The sequence below is a fragment of the Ipomoea nil genome, unplaced genomic scaffold, assembly GCF_001879475.1.
Source record: "Ipomoea nil cultivar Tokyo-kokei standard unplaced genomic scaffold, Asagao_1.1 scaffold0415, whole genome shotgun sequence".
In the NCBI taxonomy this organism is placed as follows: domain Eukaryota; kingdom Viridiplantae; phylum Streptophyta; class Magnoliopsida; order Solanales; family Convolvulaceae; genus Ipomoea; species Ipomoea nil.
In genome coordinates, this window is record NW_017616843.1 from 2,771,573 (window position 1) to 2,793,687 (window position 22,115).

Sequence of the window (22,115 nt, forward strand, 5' to 3'; positions counted from 1 at the left end):
CTCGTTGGGGCGTCTGTAGCAGCGTTAGAAGCCGTTGCTTGTTCTTTTGCGGTAGCTGTGTTATAATAGAATACTATAAGCGTGAGCTTTAGGCTCTGCCGTTGACTGAACTTCTTTTTGAACTGGCTTGAAAGAAGACTGCCAAACGATGGGTTAAGCTCCTAAGATCGATGAAAGCTTTTAGGGAGATCCTTCGATAAGGATTTCAATTCCCCGCTCTATAAGAGGATCCCTTGCGTTGAGGCAACTCGCAAGAGACAGAGACTGCTAATATATATATATACACTTACAAGGGTTATATAGATCCGCCCCTGTTTATAGGAAATATAATAATCACTCACTCACGAGATAGGCTTGGAATCTTGGAGGATCCCTCTATGAACACCTGTACTACGGTTTGGGACGACAAGTGTGGGGTAATGGGGGGTAGAGCCACCACATTATTAACTACATGCTTTTAGGTTACTCTACTTTCTTGATTAAAAAAAGAACAAGAAAAAAGAAAATATATAGAAGCATAGTTTTCTAACACCTAAAATCATTTTTTCTAACAAAGTAACAATCTAACATCATATTTTTAATTTTTTTACAACCTATATAAGTCAGAATCAAGATGTTTATATTTTGGAAGCAAGTATATATATATATATATATATATATATATATATATATATATATATATATATAATCTCTAATAAGGTACTGTAATAAATAACAATAACCTAACTAAAATTCATATATTTGGAAGCAAGCTAGTAAGATAAGAAAAATTGAAATTGACCATATGTTTTGACAAGTAAGCCATTAATGGAAGAAGATGCACGTATTGGACCAACTTAATTATATTAGTTTGTTATACTTCAGTTAGAGTCTTTAGCTTATCTCTATCTGCTCCACCTATTGTGGTGCTGGGCTTTATTATATAAGACTGTACAATTCTTCTTGTTCATTACTGAAACATTGAATATTATTTCTTCATTTGGTATCACCCTACCATTGATCCTATGGCCAATGAGAATGAAACTAACCCCCCTCCCCCGCCGCAGGCAACACCACCACTCCCACCAACTCCTCCAATCGGTCAACCCAGGTTGTCGCACACTTCGATTGCCGGACAACCACCATGCTACAACAGGCACACCATTACGTGTATATCAAGCCAACCCAGGTTGTCGCACACTTCGATTGCCGGACAACCACCATGCTACAACAGGCACACCATTACGTGTATATCAAGCCATTAGCGACAAAAATGTACATGACTGAGCCGCTTCGTAAAGCCATTAGCGACAAAAATGTACATGACTGAGCCGCTTCGTAAAGCGGGTATGGACTCGTGCAAGCCATTAGCGACACGTATTTCTGTGACCACACAGGTTGCTCCATGACTCAGATGTGCTAGACGATCCAACTCCCTATCGCCAACTTGTTGGATGGTTAATGTACCTCTTGATCACGCGGCCGGACTTAGCCTGGCCTACTCTGTCAACAGGCTCTATCAGTTCATGCATACCCCAAAGCAGAGTCACTGGGCAGCACTAAAACGCGTCCTCAGGTACATCAAAGTCGTGTTAGACATTGACATTGGCCTCCGCATTACTCCGTCCGCCACTCCAGTGCTTCATGCCTTTCTTCGACTCCGACTAGGCTAGTTGCTCCATTGATAGGAAGTCAACAGGTGGCTATGCGGTTTTTTAGGCCCTAATCTTTTGTCCTATGTCTCTAGGAAGCAACGCACCGTGGCTCGTTCCTCCACAGAAGCCGAGTGCAAAACTCTAGCAGATGTCGCAGCAGAGGTCACGTGGATCTAGTCCCTGCTCCGTGAGCTTGGCTTGCTACAAACGACTGTCCCGGTGTTATGGTGTGACAATCTAGGTGCCACGTACTTGTGTTCCAATCCTGTCTTCCACGCCAGAACAAAACATGTAGGACTACCACTTTGTCCGAGACAAAGTCACGACTGGAGTCTAAAAGTCAACTTTGTCTCCACTCATGACTAGTTGGCCGACATCTTCACCAAGCCGCTTTCCGCTGTTCGCTTAACCGATCTTTGTCACAAGCTTGGCGTCGTTCCTTGTCCCTTGCCAGCTTGAGGGGAATATTGGACCAGCTAAATTATATTAGTTTGTTATACTTCAGTTAGAGTCTTTAGCTTATCTCTATCTGCTCCACCTATTGTGGTGCTGAGCTTTATTATATAAGACTGTACAATTCTTCTCGTTCATTATTGAAACACTGAATATTATTTCTTCATTGCACGGGCTAGTCATGGATCTCATAGACGAGTACAAAAAGTGGATGACACGACCTGGTAGGTAAAAATATGCCACGCACACAAAAAGAGAGCATAATAGAGTTGAGTAGTTGATAAGCTTGCAAATTAAACATTTAACCATGACATGGGACGACTTAAATGGCTTGAGCGAACATCGAAATCTATTGCTTGAATACTAAGGGGAGATGAGCTTAGTCTTTTTCAGGCCACGAAAATATTAGATATTAACTTTTAATACCTCTACACCAACTAAAATAAATAAAAAATAAAAAATCAAAATCAAAGTTTATTTTAACAATTTGATAATTAAAAATATTTAATATAAAAATTTTAACAGTCACATATTTAAAAATAACTTCTAATATAAAATTTAATAATATCAAATTCTAAAAATAAATAAAAATTCAAATAATGAAAAAATATTAACAAAAAACTTTCAAAGAAGTAAGAGTAGGAATTGGGGATGGGAGATTAGGAGTAAGGGAAGGGGTCATTTGACCCAATCGTTATACCGTGCACCAGGAGCACATAGCAATGTGCGTCCCGCGCATCACAAAAGGACGCATCACAAAAGGACGTTGTTTTGGTGCATTGTCTAAAAAAAAATCTTTCGTTTCAAATACACATATAAACTGATAACAGAATACACATAAACGCATAACAGAATACACATAATCTAACATAATACATATAAACTCTTAACATAATACACAAAAACTCATAACATAAATACATAATACACATAAACTCATAACAGAATACACAGAAACTCATAACTGAATACACATAATCTAACACAGAAACTCATAACTGAATACACATAATCTAACATGATACATAATACACAGAAATTTTTAACTGAATATACAAAAACTCTTACCTAAATACACAGAAACTATTAACTGAATACACATGAACTCTTAACTGAATATACAGAAACTATTAACTGAATACACATGAACTCTTAACTGAATATACAGAAACTCTTAACTGAATACACAAAAACTCATAACACAATACACAAAATTTTTTAACTAAATACACATAATGGGGTTTTTGGACCGTTTGGACAGACGGAGTGACGTCAGCAATTGAAAAGCGCGCGTTTTGTGCTTGGGTGCACATTGCTATGTGTGCCGTAGTACACGGTATAAATTGCCCATTTGACCATGTTGACCCCCCTAAACCACGTTAACATTAACTGACATAGTAGAATCAAATATAGGGCAAATTATATCGTGCACCGCAGTGCATAATCGATTATGCACTGCGCATCAAACGATGTCGTTTTGTTTAATGAAAAGAAACGGCATCAGTTTCCCGTCGTTCCGCACCATTCCGCAAAAAGTAACTCTGCTATTTAGTTTCATTTTGTATACACTACAGTTTCAGTTCAACATAACTACAATTTCATTTCAACATAACTACATTTTCATTTCGATATAACTACAGTTTCATTCGATATTTATATACTCAAATATGTGAAAATGTTATTTAATTTTATTTTATATATACTATAGTTTTATTAAAACACAACTACATGATCATTTTGATATAATTACAACTTCATTGTACAATATACACTCAAATATGTGAAATGTTATTCAGTTTCATTTTATATACATTGCAGTTTCATTTCACCATAACTACAGTATCATTTTGAAATAACTGCAGTTTCATTTGATAATATAAAAATAATACGTGAGGCAGTGTCGGTTTAGATATACTGTAGTGGCAGTTGGTAATTAACATACAAAAAAATGCGTACTCCGTTAACATTAACGGCGCGCTGTTTCTTTACTTAAAGAAACAGCGTCATTTTGACATGCACCGCGGTCCACGATATAACGACCCCAAATATAACCTTTAATTAAATAAATTCCAAAGTTTGTCCTTTTTGAGTCTAATAAAATTTTTAAACATGAAAGTTTTTCTTATGATAAATTTAGAAAATACGTCCACATCGCCACTTCAGATTTCCACAAGAAATTTGAACGAATTTGGAGTGTTTTACGGGTGATATTTAAGTATTCCAAAAAAACATATTAATACAAAACATTTTTGGACTAACGAGGATCAGGAATAGAGTTATAGAGGGAAAAATGTAATTTGTGTTTTCGGATTAAAAAATGCATATTAAGTCCAATATATTTTTAGCGTATTTATGGTTGTAGTATTAGGCATCTGTCTATTGAAGACTTGAAGTTGTCAAGTAATTCAATTTTGAAGTTTATTCGTTCAATTTTGAAGTTTATTAAGACTCGAATAAGATTAAAATTATCAAATTTTGATAAATAATTAAGTTTTTAAAGTACTCTAGCTTTGAATTTTTTTTTAACTAAACTATAACGTCACGCGTTTTAATCTCTTTACTCTAAAATAAATCTCCACATGATCAATTTTATGCTGACTCCAATTTTTTGTTCTATTTTTAACTACTTGTCATGATTGTCATGATTAATTATTTTAATTAATGTTCAATCTTTGAACACACACACCCCCCGCCCCCCTCCTTTTTTTTTTTTTTTTTTTTTTTTTTTGTAATGAGAGAAACACACCACTACTATTTGAGATTGTGCATGGTTTGACCAATATGATATTGACAAAAAACAAATTATTTTTCAAGTACAAGAATCATGCTCTGCGTACTCAATCACTCATTCCAAGACATCTTTAATCTATTTTTTCTACCAAGAGAAACTCGCAGATATTATCTAATAATGTTCACGGAGTAAACCCTTCCTATGTAATAACTACCAAACTTCATATCTAAATGGTTTAATTTGCTTGACATGCTGCGAATCCTCTTAAAAGAGACGGTCCCTTCTCAAACAATTAGTCCTCTAATTTGAAAATTGACAATGATAATAAAAAATAATACAAATAGAAAATGTAAAATATAAAGCACAATATTTAAAATTTAATGTTCCAAACAGGAAATATATATAATATAAAATATAAAATATAAAATTTAATTTTTAAAATTCAACTTTAAAAATTGAAAAGAATACATATTATAAAATTCTATTTTGTATAAAGAGATTTAAATGAAATACAAATTTTGAAATATAAAATCTACAAAGCATATCAAAATTATAGGTAATAATAAAATCTACATAATTAAAAATAATTTCTAATATAAACTTTAATAATGCCAAAATCAAAAAAATAAAAGACAAAAGAATCTTTTAAAAAATTCAAGAAGTAGGGATAGGGATGGGATAGGGATAGGAGATTGGGAGTAGGGGAAGGGGTCAATTGACCCCGTTCACGCCCCTTCCCCTACGCCACATAACTCCTCACTGACACAGTCAAGATTTAACATGTAGTAGACTTAAATATAGCCTTTAATAATTTATTTATTTTATCAGACCATGAGATCTTTTGAGTATGCCTTAACTATAAGAGGCACTTTAAATCTAAATTACGAAATGTTCTGAGTAGGCTTTAACTGTAAGAGGCACCTAAGATTACAAGAACAAGAGTGCACGACCACTCACGTCAACCAAGCTAATTATATAACCTTTAATAAAATTTGTCACACTAAAATTTTCCTTATAATAATAGAAAATGCATCCACATACCTCACCTCTTCTGTTTTCCACAAGAAAGTTGAATGAATTTGGAGTGTTTTACGGGTTATATTTAAGTATTCCAAAATACATATTAAATTCATAACAATTTTGGACTAATGAAAGACTTGTCTTTTTTTTTTTTTTTTTTTTTTTTTTGAAAAAAATGAAAGACTTGTATTTATTTCAATTAAAAATTTAAACGATTGGTGAAGATTTTTTTTTTTTTTTTTTTTTTTTTTTTGGGTGCGCACGATTGGTGAAGTTACGTACATATGAATTATGTTAGATATTTTATCCTTACAAAGAAAATCAAGTGTTATTATTCAAAGCATTAATTATCAAGAGTATTTATTAATAAATAAATATAATATGTACTAACACAAGATTGAATAAAATTATAGAAAATTCAAAACTATTGGGAACAACTATAGAGTTTGGTATTGGTCTTCTTCTTGAATTTCTATTTTCCCAAACATAATAAGTGAGTAGTCGTGAGTTAAGAAAAAACATCTTTCTCATCACTCATCAGTCAACTATCATAATTGGTTTGATAAAATGGTTTGCTTAAAAAAAATAAAATTAATGTATATAAATTATTGTTTAAAACATTTCATTAAAATCTTTTAAATAACACATACATATATTGATATATTATTTTAACATATTGCTTCAATAATTATGTGATGATGAATTTATAGTGCTGGCTTAATTAAATATTGTAATAACATAATAAAAATTCAATAATGATTTAATAAAATTATAGTAGTGACTTAATGAACTTACAATAATGAATCCACAATAATAATTTAATGAACTTGTAATATCAACTTAATGAACCTGCAATAATGAATCTATAATAATAACTTAATGAATTTGTAGTAATGATTTTATAAAGTGCGATAATGACTTACTTTAATTGTACAATTAAAAATAATTTGAAAATAATTACTAATATGAATGTCATTTAAAATATTTTAATTAGAGTTTTTAAAAATATATTTTTTATATCAGGGTTCAAACATATGACTTCCTATTTGGGGGTGTTATAGTTATGCCGTTTGACCACAAGAAATTTTGTAATTTGTATCATATTAAATCTTACCGTTAAATTTTCGGCCAAATTCCCGAATAATTGGCCACCCCCTACCCCGTCCTTCGTCGTCATGGATTTCCATTTTTTTTTTTTTTTCATCATTCAAGGATAAAAATTTAGTGGTTCTGAATTGAGGAGACAGATCTCATCAGTCAACTGCAATATTGGGTTTGAGAAATTTCCCTCCACCAGGCCAGAATGGCTATAAAAAAGCACTCAGTTACTATATCATATTTATCAAAGCTGAAAACTTGCTTACATAATAGATTGTGTGATTCCATGGAGATCACTCGCCATTATTTGTGCTTATCCATCTTCTTCTTGCACTCTCTAATGCTTTGCTTAACCATTAATGCCCATACCAACATTACCACCGACAAACATGCCCTTCTTTCTCTCAAATCTAAAATTTCTTTTGATCCTCATAGCATTTTAGCTGACAATTGGTCGGTTAACAGCATAACTCCGTGTAACTGGATTGGAGTCACTTGCAATTCTCGTCACAATAGAGTGTCTGCTTTGGATCTTTTCAACATGGGTCTTGTTGGAGAATTAACTCCAGACTTGGGAAACCTTTCTTTTCTTGTTTTACTTAACTTGAGTCAAAACAATTTTCATAATTCCTTTCCTCGAGAGCTTTCTCAATTGCGACGCCTCAAAATTCTTCAGTGTAGCATCAATAACTTTAGTGGGAATATTCCATCTTGGTTTGGTCTCTTACCAAACCTTAGATTTTTGCATTTGGGGAATAATAACATTAGAGGTTTTTTTCCCACATCCCTTTTTAATCTTTCAAAACTTGAGGTCTTACATTTAGGAGTTAATTCTCTTGAAGGGAGTGTTCCTAGAGAAATTGGCAATCTTCCCCAACTGACGTGGTTAGATTTTAGCCTTAATCATCTTATTGGATCTTTTCCTTTGGGTATTTTAAATTTGTCCAAATTAGAAACTATATCTCTTTCAACTAATAACTTATTTGGTAAACTTCCCCTTGATCTTGGAAATCATCTTCCTAAACTCCAAACATTTAATATGCGTTATAACAAATTTAGTGGTCAAATCCCATTAAGTTTATCTGAATGCTCATTGCTTCAAACTATGGCTCTATCTTACAATAATTTTAGTGGGCATATACCAGAAGAATTTGGAAACTTAACAAAGCTTGAGGAGTTATCCCTTGGTAGAAATCCGTTAAGAGGTATGTGTAATGACTACTTCATAGGTAATATGAAATTTAAATGTTCCATTCCATTCTTTTTCTTCCTGTTCCTTGTACTTCGTTTGTTTCCCTTCAACTTCGAGAGAAGAAATTGAAAGGGGTCGGGTCAGATCGGGTCAGTCATGGGCTAGGAGATTAATTAATGGATCAAGAGTACAAGACTTATGACTGACAAAGAATTATTGAATAAACAATAACAGGGCGTTTGGTTGGGAGTAAGGAATTAGGGTGGAAAGGAATTGCAATTCGGTGGGAAAAGAATAAGGAGGGAATAAAGTAGGAATTCAAATTACATTGTTTGGTAGGGATGAATAGAATTATTAGGTAGGGAATGAAAGAAGTGATATAAAGACTAAAATGTCCCTGTGTAATAATAATAGTAGTAATAATTAAGGGTACTTTTGTTATTTCATCCCTTTTTCCTTTTCCCACAACCACCGAATTGCAATTCATAGGGGGGTGCCCATGAATTGCATGCAATTCAGCAAAAGAAGGGAATTGCAATTCTGTGGAATTGCAATTCCCTCCAACCAAACGGCGTAATTGTGGCTTCCACTGAATTGTAATTCAACTACAGCCAAATTACGCCCAACCAAACAGGCCATAAGTGTCTGTTTGGTTGGAAGTAATTTAGCTGTAGTTAAATTGTAATTCAGTGAAAGACACAATTACGCTGTTTGGTTGAATGGAATTACAATTCCACCAAATTACAATTCCCTCCAAATGCTGAATTAAAATTCAAACCTCCCCAAAGAATTACAATTCGGTGGTCAATGGGAGAAAAAAGAATAGTATGAAAACAATTTTGCCCTTCTAAAATACCCTGGTCTAATGTGCACTAGTCAGCCCACCCTAGTGCATTTCAGTCATCACCACCCATAACTACCTCATACTAGTTTGCTTTGCTTCATACGCACATGACCCTTAGCTTTCTCATCTTCACTTGAAAACCAGATTAAACTACCCAAGTCTTAATAATAATAATAATAATAATAATAATAATAATAATAATATAATAATAATAATAATAATAATAATAATAATAATAATAATAATAATAATAATAATAATAATAACAATAATAATATAATAATAATATAATAATAATAATAATAATAATAATAATAATAATAATATTATTATTATTATTATTATTACATAGGTTATTTTTTTTTTAAAAAAATAGGATTATTATTATTATTATTATTATTATTATTATTATTATTATTATTATTATTATTATTATTATTATTATTATTATTATTATTATTATTACATAGCGTCATTTCAGTCATTATATCACTTATTTCCTGCCTTATTTCTTCATACCAAACAATGTAATTTGTATTCCTATTTTATTCCCACATACATACCAAATACTGTAATTTGAATTCTTACTTTATTCCCGGCCACCTTATTCTTTTCCCACCGAATTACAATTCATTTCCCCCCTAATTCCTTCCTTCCAACCAAACGTCACATAATTGTTATACTATGAACAAGAATCCACCTTGCATTGTAGACTTTGATCCTATTCAAAAAATTATGTGTATGTAGTTAATATATTATGTGTCTTCAGTTAATAAATTATGTTCGTGTAAATAAATTGAATACACATAATATGTGTACTAAAGAGACATAATATGTGAACTACAGACACATATTATGTTAACTGCATTCACATAATATGTTAACGATAAGCAGCTAATATGGAACATCTATCTGATCTGTTTTAGTCAATAATTTATTTGGTGAACTTCTTCTTCATTTTGGAAATCATCTCCCTATACTCCAAAATTTTAATATACCTAGGAACAAATTAAATTTAGTGTTGAAAGTCTATCAAATTTGTATAAATATTTATTACTTCAAACAATATATATCTATATCTTACAACAATTTTAGTGGGCATGCGGTGCACCAAAAGAATTTCACAATGCAACTTCCCAAAGCTTAAATCTTCATAACAATCACTTAAGAAGTATGCATAAATAAAGAAGGGGAAATTCTATTCACACCACCTCTTTTACTATTTACATCACCTATTTAATAGGTCAAACCATTTTATAGGTGGTGCTCATTAAAAATTACTATTTGCACCACCATCATTTAATGTGGTCAAAGACTAATATTTATTTTATATATTTTTTTGTAATCAAATTATTAATTTAAAAAAAAAAAAGGGTTGCCTTCTCACCAGAGAAGCGACCTAGGTACCCTTCAACCTGGGTTGCCTTCTCCGGTGAGAAGGCAGTCCAGTGGGTTGGCTGCCTTCTCAGCGGAGAAGGCAACCCAGGTAGAAGGCTACCTGGGTCGCCTTCTTCGGTGAGAAGGCAACCCAGTTGCCTTCTCCGGTAAGAAGGCGATGGTTTCCTCTTTTTTTTTTTTTTTTTTTTTTTTTTTTTTTTTTTTTTTTTTTTTAAAATTTTAATGAATTAAATTTTGAATTAATTAATTAATACTTAAATCTAATAAATGCAGTTTTACTAAGGTGGTGCAAATAACATTTTGACCATCCATTAGGCTATTTGCACCACCTATGTATTTATTATAAATTATCACCTTTTAATATTTTCAATGTACTTTATACCCCATTTTAGTTAAAGGGTGGTGCAAATAGCAACACCCATAAACAAGACGCATTAGCTTTGACCAGGGGCGGATTAATTTGTCCTCACTACGAAGCGTTGTTTTTCTTCTCCCAGGACCTATGCCAAAGGAACTTGGGAATTTAAGCATGCTTCAAACCCTATACATTGGACATTGCAACTTTGGAGGTACATTTAATGCTATACTGCTAAATATATAAACCCAGACACATTTATTCGTTTATTTATATAAGACTTGTTTTTTAATTTTTTTTTGTGTGTTTAATAGTACGTTTAGTGTAGTTTCTAAATATATAAATTTTGTATACTAATATTAAATTTAGTATTATGAAAAATTAGATTAAAAATAACTTCAGTCAAGTCTCGTTAACCGAACCAGACACATAAAATGGAGCAGAGGGAGTATGAACTTGTGACTCTAGATAGTTCAAATTATTTTAAATAAAAATATATGAAAATTAAAATGTAATATATGATAATAATATCTATATATTACGTCAATTTTGCATGCACAACTTATTTACCCCGTATGTTGCACATACACTTGTTGCATTGATGAGTTCATGAGAAAATAAATATTTTGGCTGGCTGGCAGGTGTAATACCAAAAGAGTTGGGTAAACTTCATATGTTGGAGGAACTAACTTTAGAAATCGCTAACTTAAGTGGGTCCATACCCAAGGAAATCTTCAACATTTCTTCTTTAAAAACAATTTCATTTTCGTTCAATAACCTTGTGGGCACACTTCCTTCAAGCATGGGGCATGCTCTATTGAACTTATATGAACTCTATCTTGAAAACAATACGCTCTCTGGAGTGATACCAGACTCTATCTCAAATTGTTCAAAGCTTATTAGGATAGATCTTGGCAGCAATCATTTCAGCGGCACAATCCCTACATCTCTTGGTAATCTAAGGCTCCTAAACGAACTATCTCTGGATGAAAACATGCTCACAAATGATATTGCATCTCAAGAGTTAAGTATTATCAGCTCTTTGGTAAATTGCATTTACTTGGAGGTGGTATACTTAGATTATAACCCTCTAAATGCTATCATTCCGTCATCAATTGGGAATCTTTCTTCTTCCCTTCAATATCTGTCTATGCCGAGTTGTGGGTTAAAGCAAATCATACCAAATCAACTACGAAACTTAAGCAGCTTGATTAGCTTGGCTCTGGGTAGTAATAACTTGGTCGGGTTTATTCCACCAATGCTAGGTAGGGTTAGTATGCTCCAAGTATTGGATCTCAGTAATAACAGATTGAGTGGTCCCATTCCTGATAGCCTTTGTGATCTTCACTATCTGTATGAATTATTTTTGAGCAACAATCAGCTGTCTGGCAGTTTGCTGAAATGCTTTGGTAATAGCACTTCCCTCAGAAAAATATATCTAGATTCAAATTGTTTGACTTCTAGAATACCTTCAACTTTGTGCTATCTCAAAGACTTATTAGAGCTTGATTTGAGTTCAAATTTCTTAGATGGGTTTATACCCAATGATGTTGAAGGTTTGAAGGCACTTTCACTCCTAGACATATCCCACAATCAAATCTTGGGAAATATCCCTGTCACTATTGGACAATTGCAAAATTTGGTTTCTCTTTCTCTTGAACGGAATAAACTAGAAGGATCTATTCCAAAGCAAATAAGTCAAATTGTTTCCTTGGAATTCTTAGATTTATCTCTAAACAAACTCTCTGGTTCAATTCCGGTATCTTTGGAAAGACTTGCATACCTCAAATACTTCAATGTCTCATTTAATGAATTGAGTGGTGAAATTCCATCAGCTGGTTGTTTCAAAAACTTCTCAAGTGCTTCATTCACGTTTAACAAGGAATTGTGTGGAAATCCTAGGTTTCACGTACCACCGTGCCATTCTACCCACCATTCGAGGATTAAAAGAAGACTTCTTATTGCTCTTGCATCTCTTGGAGCTTCATTGATAATTACTTTTGTAATTATTGCATTTGTCCTTACAAAGCGACAAAGGAAATTTCGAGTACCAAGTATGACGGATATTGGCTTTCCATGGGATAAATTAAGGATTTCTTATGATGAGCTTTCAAGGGCTACTTCTTGCTTTAGCCAAAACAATCTCGTTGGTTCAGGGAGCTTTGGCTCTGTGTATAAAGGGACTTTGGATGACGGGATGCTTATAGCAGTGAAGGTATTTAATCAATTAGAAGATGCACTTGAGAGTTTTAATGTTGAGATTGAAGTGCTAAAGAATTTATGCCATCGAAATCTCACTAAGGTGATTACTGGATGTTTTGCCGAAGACTTTAAGGCCTTGGTCCTTGAGTACATGCCAAATGGAAGCCTTGACCAGTGGCTACATTCACAAAGAAACTTCTTGGATATGGTTCAGAGGTTGAAGATAATGATTGATGTTGCATGTGGTTTGGACTATCTTCATAATGGCTACACAATGCCAGTGGTTCATTGTGATTTAAAGCCTGCAAATGTGCTATTAGATGAAGAAATGGTAGCCCATGTATGTGATTTTAGTGTGACAAAGTTACTAACTAAGGAGGAGAGCTTCAAGCATACCAAAACTCTAGCAACACTGGGCTATATGGCACCAGGTAAATGCGATTTTATACTTTCATTCAATTTATTCCTAAAATATTTTAAAATAATCATGGACTAGCTAGACTTCCATTTTCCGTTCCAAATCATATGATTGATTGATGGTAGTTTTGATAATCGCAGAGTATGGATCCACAGGAATGATATCAACACAATGTGACATTTATAGTTTTGGAATTGTGTTAATGGAAACATTTTCAGCAAGAAGGCCCACAGATGAAACATTTGGTGAAGAAATGAGCTTGAAAAGTTGGATAAGTGATTCTTTACCTCATCATGTACTTCAAGTTGTAGATCCCAACTTAATAAGGGCATATGATGAAGACTTCAATGCGAAATTGCAGTGTATATCCTCCGTATTAGAATTGGCATTGCATTGTGCAGATGAATCCCCTGAAAAGCGATTAAACGCAGAAGATGTTGTTGTAAGACTGAATAAAATCAAACTTCAATTTCTAAGAAGTGTTGGGAGCTGATAAAATTGGAAGGAAACAGCTGAAAAACTTACCTTTGAATAAAAGACAATCAAGGATGCAGTTGTCACCGTTCCAGGTAAAATTGAGTAATGGTATGGTTGAGATTTTAATTTAATTAATTGGTCTTTCTGATATTGACATTCAATTTGATTGCCCTCTCCTTTGAATTTGGGTGCAGCATAGTTGAATGATGCTCAGAGGCAAGCTACTAAGGATGCTGGCATCATTGCCATTGCCCATGGAGATACTCAGCTTTGAGGTAAGGGCCTTTGTAGTTATGTATGTGGTGTTTGGGACTTGTTTGTTCATGTTTGGTGGTGTAGCATTTGACTAATTTTGGTTTAAATAAGATAAATGATTCTTCTTGGCCTCACTCAAACATTTAATTTACCTTTTAATTTGTTGTTGTAGATGAAGATTTTGATGAGAGAATGATGGAGTATTTCATTAAATTAATGAAGAAGAAGCATGGTAATAAGGATAACTAACAGGGTTCTTGGGAAGTTCAGGAGGGAATGTGAGTGGGCAAAGAGGGCTCTGAGCAGTCAGCATCAAGTTGGTGTAGAGGTTGAATCTCTTTTTGATGGTAATGATTTCTCAGAATCACTTACTCGGGCTGGTTTTGAGGAGTTGAACAATGATTTGTTTAGAAAGACTATATATATGGGGCCTGTTATTTGCCTTTTCAACCGCAAAGGATGAGCGTGTAGATCGAGATCATAGCCAATGAGCAAGGTAATCGTATCACACCATCATGGCTTTACTTCACTGACAATGAGAGACTAATCGGTGAGGCATGCAGCCAAGAATCAACCCTGAGATCAGAGGACCATTTTTTTTATATGTAAAGAGGCTTATTGGAAGAAAGTAATGAATTTCTCTCTTAAGTTTCCTCCAATATGTGTTTTGTGTGTGTGTTTTCAAGCTAACTATAATGGAGATCTTAAATAGGTTTGAAGACAAAGAAGTGCAAAGGGACATGAAACTTGTTTGGCATCTCTGTTTCATGTAAGCATCTCTTACTCTCTTTCAGAAGATAATGAGATTAGGGAATAATTATATTGTCTTTGTTTTGGTAATATATTGCTCTTTTGGTTATGCAATAATGGTATTAATATTGTCTTTGTTTGGTAATATATTGCTCTTTTGGTTATGCAATAATGGTATTATGAATCATGATAAGCCCTTTTGTCCTTTCAGGAGATAAAATAAAGTTCTCTCTATCACCATCAAAGTCGAAGGACTCTTTATCAACTAATGCTCCTGGTATGGTGTTCCTCTTGATGAAAGAAATTTGGTACAGGAATTATTTATGTGTTACTGTTGGTCTCTAAAGATAATCATTATATTATGTTATCACATGCATATTGATTATTACCACTTCCTTTTGCAGATAATAAAGGCACTTAATCTTTACAGGAAAAAGACTGGAACAGACAAGCACTTTTGGGTAAAAAATTTGAAAGTGTACTGACAATATAACAATGTTTCCAATTTTTTATTTTATTTTTTCTGATTTTGAGATGTTAAATCGGCAGATTCATCTTGATAAGAAGGTACCTACTGGGGCTGGTCTTGGTGGTGGGAGCAGCAATGCTGCAACAGCCTATATCCATATTTGTTTGCATAATTTATGTGACATTAAAGTACTTGATTGTAATGCTATGCTTCAAATTATATCACAGGGAATAACATCTGTTGTCTTGGCTGAGCTCATCATTTCAGCTTTTAAAGTACTTGGCAGAGCGTTAATTGACCAAAATTTCTTGTTCTTAGGCGCTGGAGGTGAGCTTGTTCATCTTTAAATGAATTTTTACAATGTTAGCATTATGCAATTGTATAAATCACATTTTGTTTGAACCACTGAAGGCTGGAACTACATTGTGTGTCATTGTCGTAGTTCGAAAAAAAAAAATTAACTTGTCAACTCAAAGCCACTTATGTTGTGTTTTCTCTCGTTTCAGGCATTACAACCTACAATTCTAATAGGAACTTCAGGAGTTGGAAGAGCATTTATATATCCAGGAGTTGCTTGGATCACAATTTGGTCCAGAAAATGGTTTCTGTCTCAATGGGCTTAACATAAGTAGCATCAACCTCAACTCTATAGTTAATTTGTGGCCTGCAATCTTGAAAAACATCTCCCCGTTCAATGCTTTGTTGAGAGTTTGAGAGTTTTGTTACATTCATGTCTACAGATACAAATTTTGTAGTTGTCATAGTACATGTGAAGAAGTAAATATACACTCGTATTAATAAACTTGATCCATTCATGTCAATAGATACAAAGATATAAGTATGGATTTTTTATGTAAAACTATAAAAGTACTTCTTAGTTATGTGTGTAATTCAAATAATATGTAGATTTTTGTACTTGAATATTATTTGACAAATATTTATTACAATTGATTTTCTTTTTAAATTGAATCTGTATACAGAGTTTGTTACCAAGATTATGTAGTCTAATGGTATCAAGATTGAATTTCTATTTAAAAGGTTGTGAGTTCGAGCCTCAGTGGAGGCAGATAATACATTTTAATAGAGCCAATAGCATTCAGAGTTTGTAAGGGAGAAGTTGTTCAGCAGGATCGTTCAGACATATATGCAAACATGGCCTAAACCACAACGAATGTCCATTTATTTGCTTGGAAGTCGGTATTTATTATATTTATTTGCAGGGAGTGATCTTCTGTTCCCCGTTTATTTCGGAAACTTTGTATGCCAGATTTGCTAATTCAGCAACGTATATTGTCAAATAATGCAGTGTTATAATAAAATTAGTTTGTGAAAATTGAAATTGAAATCCTGAGTCATACAATAACATATAAGAAAAATTGTAAGTTATGGCGTCTCTGATATTGTCATCATTAGTTATTGAATTTGAACGCATCTTTTGAATTTTAAAATTAGAGAATTAATGTGTGAAAAAAAAAAACAAAACAAATTCCCTTTAAAATTCAGAAAAAAAAAAAAACAATATTCGTCCACATGCATTTCAGTTTTCCACCAGAAGAAAAGTTTTCTATGACGTCACTGCACTATGAAAATGTGAATACAATAATTTTTTTAGTATTTGGACTAACATGGATTTATATTAGGAAAGCAGGTGTCGTAGTTGGGGTTTTATTCAGAAATGTCAAAAGATAATGTTATTAATAAATAAAACTAGTATTTTCACCCGTGCAATTCACAGAATAGATTTGTTATAATATTTTAAGAATATTTGGATCGATATATATAATTATATAAATTATTATAACATTGATTATTATATAACACAATTGAAGAATTGAGTTCGATCGATTGTATTTTATGATATTATCATTGCTTGAATTTGAATAAATAATTACCCAATTAATAGCTAATGTGTATATGTATGAATCCGGTGCTGAAACTTTAGAGAATTTATATATCAGTGTTTAGGATTTATAGAAATCATTTGCTATCCTAATTTATTTGTATGGAAGATATATTTTCTGTGTAGATATATACCAATTTTGTCATCTTCGCCTAAAAAGAAAACATAATATCACTGGTTGGAATTGCACATTATTGAAAGCATCTTTGTAGACGACATTGGTAGTAGTAGCAGAATCTTGTCCATCTTCCTAAGTCTCCCGCGGTTCGTACCGCTCTGATACCAACTTGTAACACCCCACTTTTTTTAAACTTAATTACAGTTCTAAAACCAAAATCAAGATAAACTAAGCAGCGGATAAACAACTTAAATAATAAACTAGTGGGAATGTCACCGCCACAACCAACTCTCCACGGTGATTGCACATGCTAAGGATGGAACCAATGTTGCAAAACACGCTAGGCGCCCCCTAGGCGGCAAGGGGGCGCCTAGGCGCCGATTTTTTTATTTTATTATTATTATTATTATTATTATTATTTTTTTTTTAATTAAAAATAAAATTAAAAATTAAAAATTTTTAAAATTTAGTAACAAAACATAAGGTTTCCATAGTTATTTCTTAGAAACTATTTACGAAAGTGGTTGTAAAAGTGTTCAAAAGATTGTTTAAACCATCTAAATACATAAAAAACTAAAATTAAGAGCTAAAGAAGCATTTTTTTGAGAAATTAGTGGACCAAACCGCCTTCGGCTGTTTGCGGTGGATAGATCTCGAAAAAAATACGTGATTTGAAAAAAAAAATTGTCCAAAACGGACAACCGAGTCAAAAGTTATGCCTTCCCGAAGATTTCGCAATTTAAAACGCAAAAAAAAAATAAAAATAAAAATAAAAATAAAAAATTAAAGCGCCGGTTCAGCCGGCTAGGCGGTCTAGGCGGCCGCCTAGACTGCCTAGCCGGCCGGCCGCGGAGGAGGCCGATTCCGGCCTTCTTCGCGGCGGCGGCCGGGCGCCTAGCGCCTAGGCGCCGATTAATCGGCGCCTAGGCGCGATTTTTGCAACCTTGGATGGAACTAAATCATTAAACCAAACTAACATTCAAATTATTTAACTTAAAGTCACTTGGGGAAAAACACCCTGATGTCTATCATCGGACATACATAGCATAAGTCTACAATCCATCAAATAAACATCATCATAATAATTAGAGTTTAGACTAGATCTACTAAGTTAGTCTAACTCGATCATCTCTCAAACGCTGGGCCCACCTGAAAGGGGTTTTGCAAAACAACACGTAGACAAGTAGGAAAGCACGCGTTAGCATGAAGCTAAGTATAACCATACTCAACCCTGTAAAGTACTACAATATATACTTTGGAAAAACATTTGTTCACAAACTCTAATCAAGGAATCTCAACACTTAGACAACTTTAAGATACATCACAGACTTTCTATATGCTTGCAACCTATAATATCATCAAGCATGCTCCAAATATATAAAACTCATCAACATAAATACTCCAACACATATTTCTCATAACAAATCTCATCATAACGAACTCATGCTATCAATCAATTGCGGACCAACAATCAATACGAAAATATCTTCATGCTTTCAAGTTCTCATCATGCAAACTAGATATATAAGACATCAAAATGCCACTAAAGCAATCATACTCGATATACAATCTCGGTTAATCATTCTCAAATGCAATCTAGTGCAATACTATACTCAAATGCAATCTCGTGCAATACTATAAGTATATTCATACACTCGTTTGTAAAATAGAATACTTTTCTGTGGAGGTCTCTTTGAGCCACAAGGACTCGCTTGCTTTCTTTCTTTTCTTAGAGTCGCAATGACTCGCTTTCTTTCTTTCTTTTCTTAGAGTCGCAATGACTCACTTTCTTTACTAATGGACGAGGTAGGAACTTCACCTAGCGTGAACGAACCTATCCGGGCATGACGTCTAGCCGTCCTAATACTCATCTCGTCCACCGAACCACTCTCTTGGTTTTATGCTCAAACTCTGTGGAATCAGGTATCGAACTATCAGCGTGCATACCCCCTGATCAGGATTCCAAGCCTGGCGGGCAGTTTCCAACCTCGTAATGTGGGAATACGCCGCGTTACATATACTAGGACTGCAATGTCCATTTCTTTCTTCCTAGAGGACATAGTCTAAATGGAGTTGCTCGTCGGGAAAGAAAGGAAAAAAGTAAAATGACCAAAAAAGCCCTCAATATTTGACCTATTAAAAATTTCCGGTGAGATTTGACCAGTAATTTGGTCGGAGTGACCAAAATTGAAAGAAATTGCATAGTCAAGGTACTAAATTAACATTTTTGAAAGTCAAGTGTTGCAATTAACACAACCCCAATAGTCAGTGGACCAAAATTGAAATTTTCTCAACAAAATAGCAATCCAAAGTTCAAACGGTATTCGGTTCGGTTCGGTTTTTACCAAACAAATTCAGTTCGGTTTGAGAAAACTGAACTGAATTGCCCACCCTTAAAGTTAATTACCACAATGATTCCTTGACTATAGCAAATTACCAATTTGATTAAGTTTTTAAAGTTGAGGGACTTAATTGGTCAAAAAATAGTCAAGGACCAAATTAGTAATTTCGCTATAGTCAAGGGACCATTTCAGTTATTGTGTATTTATGCGTAATAGCTGGAGGTTATACATTGATATAAGTCATAGTTCTGCCTTAACCCTGTGCAATTTGGGATTTATCTGTGTTATTAATTTGTGTTTTTTTTTTTTTTTTTTTTTTTTTTTTTTTTTTTTGCCTTATTGTTAGAGTTTTTATAATAAGATGCTAGTCCACTAAGTGTAAGGTCCTGCTACGCTGTTAACAAATTATATAGTATAAGATATACTTGTGTTATTAATTTAAAAGGATGAAATATGTATAGCTTGTATTAGTTTGATAAGAATATTTATTTATTTATTAAATATTAATATTGTAAATAAAAATACATTTATTTTCAAAAAAAAATAAAAATAAAAATACATTTAATCCCTATATACAAAATCTACAGAAAACCCACGAAAGACCTATACATTTGTCCTCTATACTATTACACCTCTTATTACTTGTCAGTGTCTTTGGTTGTTAGTTCACACATCTGCAAAAAAAAAAAAAAAAAAAAAAAAACAAAAACAAAAAAAAAAAACAAAAAAAAAAAAAAACAAAAAAAGTTAAGCACTTAAAGTAAAAATCATATAAGCAGTTAAACTGCAAGAAGTTAAGTCAAACATTTTATAAAGTAGTAATTGTCAAATATGTAAAACACATAAAATGCCACAAGGGCATACCTATCCAACCATTTTACCCATTAGTTGTTGATATGCAACTAATAAAGAAGAATAGAGCATATAATGTTTATGTCACTAAGCAAGTAAGCATATACATAGCAGTAAGAATAAAATAAAACTTAAAACAATAATGTGGCAACTGTCAATTACTTAATAAAATACAACTTAAAGCATATACATAGCAGCAAGAAATTTAAATTACTTCGTTAATGGCACTAACCTTTGGCTGAATTGCCTTTGTTTGTTGACTGTGGAACGTCGATATTCCCTTGACAAATAACATCGCATCAGCCGGAGTAAGCAAGTAAGTATATACTGTTGGAAAAAATAGCTTAAAATGGCATAAAATGACATGTTAAGTGGCAAATCAAATTCCAACTAGATGAGATTGAAAAGGCTTGATTCAAGCCCGAGCTCGTGTGCGCTGGCACCTGCGGGACGAATGTCATCCGGAAATTGGCTTTGGCTAGCCTTGCGGGCTAAGTTATGACAAAATTCGGTACCAATTTTTCCAACAGATAGCCACTGAGGTTTCGGCTATGAGCCGAAACTTGTAAGAGGTTTCGGCCAGATGGCCGAAACATGCACCCAGTGGCCAAAACTTGCAAGTTTCGGCCACTTGAGGCCTTGGCCGAAACTTGCAAGTTTCGGCCTGGTGGCCAAAAGTTCGGCCTTCTCGTGGCTAAACTGAAGCTCCTTATGTGACCGTTGGGGTTTTTAATTCAGTTGTTACGGAGTTAATTCTTTGAAATTAATCCCAATTTTAATTTTGAATTAAAACTCAAGTTAGTGGTTGCTGTTACAGGAGTTGTAGGGGTGCCTTTAAATGCCAAATTAAAAGCTATTGGCTCCTCCACCCCTATATAAGAGAGGCAGTGAGAAGCAGTTTTTTACACAGAGAGTACAACAAGCACACTACACGAAACTTTGTTTTTCCAGCCTCAAAATTCTGCTTCTACCCCTTCTCGTTCTAAGCCTACTGTGTTCATAACCGTGTCTTGCTTGCCGGATTCCTTGTTTGAATGCTCAAACATTGAATCATAGCAAGTTTTATCCTGGGAAGCCTAGGCCACAACGCTCCTAGCATCTTTGGGAGGTGGCAAATAAGGTTTTAAGGAAAGAGTGCTCACTTGACTCTTGCAAAAACCCAACACCAAACACTAGCCAATTTTTCTCCATCTTTCCTTCCCTATTTTTCTAGAAAATAATAATCTTATTTTTTTTTTATTATTTGTTTTTTCTACCAACGGTTCCTACAATCTTAAAACCTTATTCCTTGTTTTCCCGTTGGTTGTTTTCTCTAATTTCCTTGAAGAAATGGATAACCGCGAGCTGTCTGTCGTTAACAATGGGAAAGAAAATGTTGGTGAGAACAACAATGGAGGAAACGGCAACAATGTTGCTAATTCCCAAGCTACACCAGTGAACGTTGGTTCACAAGATGGTGGGAGCACTGAGGGATATATTCCCATGTCTCGGGTACCTTCGGTACCGAGTGGTTCGGCTGAAAAGCCGGAGAAGTTCACCGGTGTTGGTTCGAACTTCAAGAGGTGGCAATAGAAGATGTTGTTCAACCTAGCAACTCTCGGCTTGGC

The 22,115-nt window shown here is 33.7% G+C and overlaps 3 protein-coding genes across 5 annotated transcripts; all 3 read left to right on the forward strand.

Moving 5' to 3' along the window:
- Window positions 1-7,059: 7,059 nt before the first annotated feature.
- Window positions 7,060-11,819, forward strand: LOC109172211 (probable LRR receptor-like serine/threonine-protein kinase At3g47570). The gene is made up of 4 exons (XM_019321358.1): window positions 7,060-8,141; window positions 10,868-10,939; window positions 11,367-11,770; window positions 11,805-11,819. The coding sequence occupies exons 1-4, from the start codon at window positions 7,142-7,144 to the stop codon at window positions 11,817-11,819; spliced, it is 1,491 nt and encodes a 496-aa protein (XP_019176903.1). The 5' UTR covers window positions 7,060-7,141.
- Window positions 11,795-16,211, forward strand: LOC109172299 (receptor kinase-like protein Xa21). 3 transcript variants are annotated; one of them, XM_019321473.1, is made up of 9 exons: window positions 11,796-13,358; window positions 13,486-13,914; window positions 14,250-14,573; window positions 14,633-14,705; window positions 14,790-14,846; window positions 15,039-15,104; window positions 15,232-15,288; window positions 15,377-15,623; window positions 15,803-16,211. In XM_019321473.1, the coding sequence occupies exons 1-2, from the start codon at window positions 11,876-11,878 to the stop codon at window positions 13,836-13,838; spliced, it is 1,836 nt and encodes a 611-aa protein (XP_019177018.1). In that variant the 5' UTR covers window positions 11,796-11,875; the 3' UTR covers window positions 13,839-13,914; window positions 14,250-14,573; window positions 14,633-14,705; window positions 14,790-14,846; window positions 15,039-15,104; window positions 15,232-15,288; window positions 15,377-15,623; window positions 15,803-16,211. The 3 variants fall into 3 exon arrangements, with proteins under 3 accessions (XP_019177020.1, XP_019177018.1, XP_019177019.1); XM_019321474.1 differs by lacking the exons at window positions 14,633-14,705; window positions 14,790-14,846; window positions 15,039-15,104; ... (1 more) ...; window positions 15,377-15,623; window positions 15,803-16,211 and adding an exon at window positions 14,017-14,097 and having other exon boundaries at window positions 14,250-14,329; XM_019321475.1 differs by lacking the exons at window positions 14,250-14,573; window positions 14,633-14,705; window positions 14,790-14,846; ... (2 more) ...; window positions 15,377-15,623; window positions 15,803-16,211 and adding an exon at window positions 13,942-14,020 and having other exon boundaries at window positions 11,795-13,358; window positions 13,486-13,907.
- On the forward strand, window positions 14,307-15,643 carry LOC109172212 (4-diphosphocytidyl-2-C-methyl-D-erythritol kinase-like). The gene is made up of 4 exons (XM_019321359.1): window positions 14,307-14,424; window positions 15,039-15,109; window positions 15,232-15,288; window positions 15,377-15,643. The coding sequence occupies exons 1-4, from the start codon at window positions 14,307-14,309 to the stop codon at window positions 15,641-15,643; spliced, it is 513 nt and encodes a 170-aa protein (XP_019176904.1).
- Window positions 16,212-22,115: the final 5,904 nt, after the last annotated feature.

Bases quoted from the DNA above. Each gene is read 5' to 3' on its own strand.
- LOC109172211 (XM_019321358.1), top strand. From the start codon at position 7,142: ATGGCTATAAAAAAGCACTCAGTTACTATATCATATTTATCAAAGCTG. The intron at 8,142-10,867 runs GTATGTGTAATG...TTCTTCTCCCAG, and splicing joins TGGTAGAAATCCGTTAAGAG to GACCTATGCCAAAGGAACTT. The intron at 10,940-11,366 runs GTACATTTAATG...GCTGGCTGGCAG, and splicing joins TGGACATTGCAACTTTGGAG to GTGTAATACCAAAAGAGTTG.
- LOC109172299 (XM_019321475.1), top strand. From the start codon at position 11,876: ATGCCGAGTTGTGGGTTAAAGCAAATCATACCAAATCAACTACGAAAC. The intron at 13,359-13,485 runs GTAAATGCGATT...TGATAATCGCAG, and splicing joins ACTGGGCTATATGGCACCAG to AGTATGGATCCACAGGAATG.
- LOC109172212 (XM_019321359.1), top strand. From the start codon at position 14,307: ATGGTAATAAGGATAACTAACAGGGTTCTTGGGAAGTTCAGGAGGGAA. The intron at 15,110-15,231 runs GTGTTCCTCTTG...TTCCTTTTGCAG, and splicing joins CAACTAATGCTCCTGGTATG to ATAATAAAGGCACTTAATCT. The intron at 15,289-15,376 runs GTAAAAAATTTG...TTAAATCGGCAG, and splicing joins GAACAGACAAGCACTTTTGG to ATTCATCTTGATAAGAAGGT.